Here is a 6173-nt window from a genome sequence, read left to right as displayed (position 1 = left end):
TTTGGCGAGTTCATTTTCGGCAAGTTCATTGCCGCCGAGTTCATTTATGTGGCGAGTTCATTTTCGGGTGAGTTCATTTCNNAAAAGTTCATTTCNGTGGGACTCCCATTTTTTCGGGTCAACAATGTTGAATTTTCGGTCAATTTTCTCGATTTTTCACTGTTTTCAGGGCCACGCCTACTTGGTAGACCTGAATACGTCGCTGATCGTTGCCACGTGGCTTGCCCATTCGCTACCGTATGTCCCGGGCGAGGGATGTGAAGTTTGGTCGTGTTCGGTGACGCCAGATGCACAAACTGTAGTCACCGGCGGAGAAGATGGGTCGATGAAGTTAGTCTGGTGAATCCAATTTTAGATGGTGGCCGAGTTTTGGGTTTATAGGACACTAATGAAAAAATTCAAAAATTTGCGATTTTTCAGTCAACAATTATTTAAAATGTGAATTTCAGTTATTCTAAGCCAAAACTGGTAGTTTTCAAACGAAATTTCGCTGAAAAATGGCAGATTTCGAGTGGTGGCCGAGTTCTTGGAGATTTCTAGGCCATCAGAAAAATCATCAAAAAATTAGAGAAAAACGACGAATTTTGAGCTATTTTACCCTGAAAAACGGTTTATTTTAGTCAAAAATTTATGGGAATTGAAAAAAAAAACTCGAAAATAACAACATTTCGGTGGTGGCCGAGTTTTGGGATTTCTAGGCCACCAAATTTTTTTGTGACTTTTCGGTCGAGAATCACTTTCTAAGCAAAAATATGTCATTATTAGACGGAAAATCGCTTGAAAATTGCATATTTTCGTTGGTGGCCGAGTTTTGGGTTTCTAGACCGCCACATTTTTTTCGAATTTATGCGATTTTAAGACCAAAAATTTTATTTTTTTTCTAAGCCAAAATCAGTGGTTTTTAGACGAAAAATCGTTGATGGCCGAGTTTTTGGATTTCTAGGCCATCAATTTTTTTTTCGAAATTTTCCAATTTTCGGCCGAAAAACACGAATTTCAGCCATTTTCAGTCAAAATGTGTCGTTTTTAAACAGAAAATAGCTTGAAAACACCAAAAATTTCAATTTTTCAGGTTATGGGACGCGCGAAGCAAAACCCAAATCTCCCAATCGAAAATCTTCGGCGCCGGCGTCGTTTTTGTGGATTTTCCCGCCGAAAATCGCGCGGAAAATCAAATCTACACCGGATCCTACGACGAGAATTTGCGCGTTTTCGATCGTCGAAACCTGAAAACCGTGTTAAAAGAGAAGAAGGCAAGTGCGCTCCTTTGAGAATTTTTGAGTTTTCCGGACGCTATCATTGCCACGTGGCGCTTCTAGAATGTGCCACGTGGCTGCTGATTCAACGATTATCCAATAGAAATTAGGTCACTGACAGGTGCGAAATGGCTTTATCTTACCGTCCATCGCGTTTACAGGGCCTCACATGGAAGAGAAAAAATTAAGAATTTGGATTTCTAGGCCACCCAACTTTTTTTCTAGGTCAAGTTATTTGCAGCTCCCCGGCGGCGTTTGGAACATTGAACAAGACGACAAGGAGCAGCAGCTGTGTGTGTCTTGTATGTACGAGTGGCTACAGTATTCTGAATTCAGAATCGCTCGACGTTGTCTACGAGAATCGAGACGTCGGAAAGAATTTGTTGTATGGAGCGACGAGGATTTCCCGAAATTCGACGATTTTCTGTACTTTTAACGATTATTTAGTGGTTCTGGACGAGTTTTGACGATTCTTTTTTGTTAATTTTTTGGATTTTTTTCTTTTTTGATTTTTTTCAAAAAATTTCTGCAAATTCCGTGAAAAATTCGTTTCCTTGGCGAGACCCAATCGACAAGTTTGTGGTGTGCGCCTTTAATTTTGCAGGGGTTACTGTAATTTTTCAAAATTTTCTCGATTGTGCATTTTTTTTGCGATTTTTAACCCCCAAATTCGCTGTTTGGGGTCAAAAAAAAGACGATTTTTTCTTTGAAAATTTCTGCTAATACAGACAAAAACGCGGAATTTTTGGGTGCGAAAAAAAGGGGAAATTTCTGGAAAGCTCTCAAAAATATCACAAGAAAAGACACAAAGACTAGGAAAAAATGCAAAAAAAATTATACAAAAAATCACATGGATTTTCAGCTAAAACGCTGAAATTGGGGGTCAAAATAATACAAAAAAAACGCGGGAAGTTCAAATTTTTCACAGCTAGAACGCTGAAAATTGTGATATTTGGGTCAAAATAATACAAAAACAATTGAAATTTTCGGAAAAAATGTAAAAAATCAATAAATTATCCGGAAAACGTTTTGGCGATTTCCACCAGTGCACTATAGGTTCCGGTGGTGAACCCGACGATCGCAAAGCCTAAAAGTAGGATATTCTTGGCCCACAAACCACTTGTCAGCTCGTTTTTTGCATAGGATGTCTGAAAATTGGAAATTTTAGAGTTTTTGCCACAAAAATTAGGCTCCGCCCATTTTTTTCAGGGTCAAATTTGACTTTAAATAACATTTTTCAGCGATTTCCTACCGAAAAATCGCAAATTTCGACAAAAAAAAATCGATGGCCTAGAAACCCAAAACTCGGCCACCACCTTAATTTCGCTATTTTTGGAATTTTAGGCTATTTTTCGTCTGAAAACGATCGATTCTGGCTGAAAATTACTAATATTAATGTTTTTGACCGAAAATTCGGAAAACTTCGACAAAAAAATCGATGGCCTAGAAATCCAAAAACTCGGCCACCACCAAAAATAGCTATTTTTAAGCGATTTTTTCGGCTGAAAACCACTGATCTTAGTTTAAAACGCTCGAATTTCACTTTCATTGTGATTTTCGACCAAAAAATCGCAAAATTTCGAAAAAAAAATCGATGGCCTAGAAATCGCAAAACTCGGCCACCACTGAACCACTTTCTATTTCAAGCGATATTATGCTTATTTTGCTTTTTTTGAGCATTTTTGCTCCAAAATTGCTGGTGGCCTAGAAAACCAAAACTCGGCCATGCCGATTTCTTACCAGTAGCTCAATAATCGGTGGGAATAAAAGAGCCATGGATGCTCCGGAGAATGCACCAATCAGCGAGATGAACAGGGCCAAGTGGGGAATCAATTCGGCGATTGCCACTGTAAGAATAGAAGTGGTGTCCTAGAAATTTTGAAATCTGGAAAACTCGGCCGCGTTCAAATTTTGTGTAAGAGTTCATCAATAAATGATCAACAAATGGTTGGGAATCGATTTTCCGTGGGACTCCCGAAAAAATTAAATTTTCGAAAATCTGCATTTGTCGTAAGATATGGTGCATTGACACCACGACGCGAAAATGCACAATTTTTCGAAATTGGGCCAGAAAAAGCGATTTTCGGTTAGAAAAATCGTCTAAAAACAAAATTAAAGCTAGGCCACACCCACTTTATTATCTGTCGTGATTGTTAGCGACGAATCGGAAAGACCCAAATCTAGAAGCATATCCGACGAGACTGGCGTCGTTTCCGATGATGTTGGCTCTGTAAAATCTAATTTTTTGATTTTTTTTTTCCTTTTTTTCGTTCGTTTCTTAGCTCAAAACCCCTTTTACTGACCGAAAATCGCTTTTTCTAGCCCGTTTTTCAACAATTGTGCATTTTTGCGTCATGGTGTCAATGCGCCGGATCTCACGACATGTTGCACATTTTCGAATTTCTCATTTTTTCGGGCGATTTTGGGTCAATTTTCCCGCTTTTTCGCCGACTAACCCTCGATTTTTTGCACGACAAGCGATCCGTTGGTCAACGCGGCCACCACGGTCGACGGATTCCGAAAGTCGAAGCGAAAAACGCCTGCCGACGTGCTGATTTCGTTTTCCAGCACCAGGTCCTGGTTTTTTTCAGCTTTTAGGATGCACAAAGAGCCCGACCGGGTGTCCGACGAGGGATCAAGGAGATAGGTGGAGACGCAGACACGCGGAGTGTCTGATGACGTAGCATCTGGAATTCGTCGGCCGAACGCGGGACGGGATGAGAGTTTGACAGTTTTTGGCATTTTTGGGATGCTGAAAATGGGCGGAGCTTAAATTATTTCGAAAAATTGAAGAAAAAAGCAGAACAAGTACATTTCAAGAGCTCAAAACTCGAAAAAAAACAAGAAAAATTTGAATTTAGCGCCAATTTTCAGGTATCAATGGAGCACATTTGCTGTGATTTCGGGACAAAAATGAGACCCCGGAAAATCCGGGGAAAAAAAACTCCGGAGAAAAGTGGGCGGAGTCGGGGCGGAGCCTAAATTGCAACCCTGGCACGGTTTTGCCGCATGGTTTTTTAGCACATTTGGATGCGGTCAGGAGTTTTTTTTTCCCGGAATTTCCGGGGTCTCAAAAAAATGGGAGGAATTCTTCGAATTGAGAAACAGGACAGAGAAATATAGAAAAATGTACATTTCAAGAGTGAAAAATCGAAAAAAAAATACAAGAAATTTTGAATTTCGCGCAAATTTTTCAGACACATTCTCAGTGGGGCGAGCTTGCATTATCAGTGATTTTAGAGTGAAAAAAGACAGAAAAGATCGGATTTTTGTTGGGAAAAAAAAGTGAAATTATAGTACAAAAATGGATGAAAATCAATAATTTAGGCTTTCGACTCGGATTTCTTGGCCTCCTCATCGCCTTCTGGACCGTCCGTCTTGCGAAGCGCCGCCTGGATTCTGGCCGCTTCGGCCGCCGCGTCCGCCTTCTTTTTGTCGTTTTCGGCCTCGGTTTGGCAGGCTCTGAAATAAAAAATAAGGAAAAAAAAAGATAATGGGCGGTCAAATATTTGTTTTGACAACTTTTTTCTCGGGTTTTTAAGTGGATGGCTGGGAGAAAAATCGGGAGCAAATAAATCGAAAAAAGTGGTTTTTAGGCCGATTTTCGCCCTAAAAACCCCTCAAAATCCAAATTTTCAGCTCAAAATCTTCTTTTTCATACTTAATAAGCATTTTTGCACAGTGAATATGCTTCTTGAGCTTCTCATTGGTCGATTTGTTGAATGTGTACGTTGGGCGAATGTCTTTTCCGATTTCTTCGATCATTTTCAGTAGGAGTTCGTAGTACGGTGTGCCTTCTTGTAGCTGAAAGCTTTAAAATTCGAAAAAAAATTTTTTCAAAAAATTTTACCTGCTGCCCGACAGCCGACATTATAATCGACATATCATCATGACCGGCCATTTTTCAAATCTGGAAAATTTTTTAATTCAATAAAATACAAAATTTCTCAAAAAAAAAATCGGTAAAATCGCGAAAAAATGAGCTAAAAAATCCTCTTTTAGACGATTTGGTTGACTGCGCTCTCTGCGTCTCTCACTCTCTCGCGCGTGCCAATGGAGCGCGTTTGTAGAGTAGAAAACGCGCGCGGTTTGAATTGGCTCTTTTAAATATTGATTTTTTCGTTTAGAACAGATTTTCAGCTCGAATTTCAGCATTTCTTCGTCGAATTTATTAAACAGATGCAACAGAAAAAGAATAAACAAGTAATTTTGGGGGAACAAATACAGGAAAATACAAGTATGGGGAGGGTAAAAAATGGCTAATAACATCGATTTTTAGGTTATTTTCCTCGCTTTTTCTGGCCGATTTTCATGACTTTCTGGATTCGATCCTGCGTTGACGCCTTCTTCCGCCGTGTTCGATCCGCCACCGCACCTTCTTCTCCCTTCTTTTTATTCGCCTCTTTCGTGAATTCCGTAGTGATATCGTAGTCGCCGCGGAATTTCGGAATTGTGGATTTCGAGAAAAGTGGATGACGTTTTCGGGGTGTGACGTCTTCTAATATCTTCTTCCTGGATGTTTTCGGTGGTCGTGACGACGTCGTCGGCTCATCTGCCACTCGTTTTTCACGCATCCGTTTTTGACCTTCTAGAGTGTTCCTGTATGGGGACACTCCTGGCGGTATTTCGAAATCGTCGTCTGCAAAAAAAAATTAAGGAAGGAAGTTTGGCGGGAATTTGATATCCTCAGTTGATTTTAGACCAATTTTCGAAGGTTTTCAACTAAAAAAAAATAACCGAAAATCGGAAAATTGAATTGAAATTTGGCGGGAATTTGAATTTTTCAGCTGATTTTAAGCCAAAATTCGGGAATGTCAGCCGAAAAAAATCGAACAAATTTCGAATTTTTCTAAAAAATTTTCAGCCGATTCTTAACCAAATTTCAGCGATTTTCAGCACTTTTTTGAAAGAAAAAAA

General features: G+C 39.6%; 4 protein-coding genes across 4 annotated transcripts; 1 reads left to right on the top strand and 3 right to left on the bottom strand.

The window, feature by feature from the left end:
* Positions 1 to 124: 124 nt before the first annotated feature.
* Positions 125 to 1723, top strand: CBG24940 (the record flags this gene model as incomplete). The annotated part of the gene is made up of 3 exons (XM_045241104.1): positions 125 to 330; positions 1073 to 1257; positions 1461 to 1723. The coding sequence occupies 3 exons, from the start codon at positions 125 to 127 to the stop codon at positions 1721 to 1723; spliced, it is 654 nt and encodes a 217-aa protein (XP_045100871.1).
* A 546-nt stretch (positions 1724 to 2269) lies between these two features.
* Positions 2270 to 3998, bottom strand: CBG24937 (the record flags this gene model as incomplete). Its single annotated transcript, XM_002648555.1, has 4 exons — positions 2270 to 2404; positions 2997 to 3125; positions 3390 to 3484; positions 3713 to 3998. The coding sequence occupies 4 exons, from the start codon at positions 3996 to 3998 to the stop codon at positions 2270 to 2272; spliced, it is 645 nt and encodes a 214-aa protein (XP_002648601.1).
* Positions 3999 to 4579: 581 nt separating this feature from the next.
* Positions 4580 to 5157, bottom strand: CBG24936 (the record flags this gene model as incomplete). Its single annotated transcript, XM_002648554.1, has 3 exons — positions 4580 to 4718; positions 4918 to 5060; positions 5107 to 5157. The coding sequence occupies 3 exons, from the start codon at positions 5155 to 5157 to the stop codon at positions 4580 to 4582; spliced, it is 333 nt and encodes a 110-aa protein (XP_002648600.1).
* A 379-nt stretch (positions 5158 to 5536) lies between these two features.
* On the bottom strand, positions 5537 to 5830 carry CBG24935 (the record flags this gene model as incomplete). The annotated part of the gene is made up of 1 exon (XM_002648553.2): positions 5537 to 5830. One exon carries the CDS (start codon positions 5828 to 5830, stop codon positions 5537 to 5539), a length of 294 nt encoding a protein of 97 aa, XP_002648599.2.
* Between the last annotated feature and the right edge of the window lie 343 nt (positions 5831 to 6173).

The sequence above is a fragment of the Caenorhabditis briggsae genome (genome assembly GCF_000004555.2).
Source record: "Caenorhabditis briggsae AF16 supercontig from assembly CB4, cb25.NA_278, whole genome shotgun sequence".
NCBI classification, from domain to species: Eukaryota; Metazoa; Nematoda; class Chromadorea; order Rhabditida; family Rhabditidae; genus Caenorhabditis; species Caenorhabditis briggsae.
This window is presented reverse-complemented; position numbering and strand designations above follow the sequence as displayed.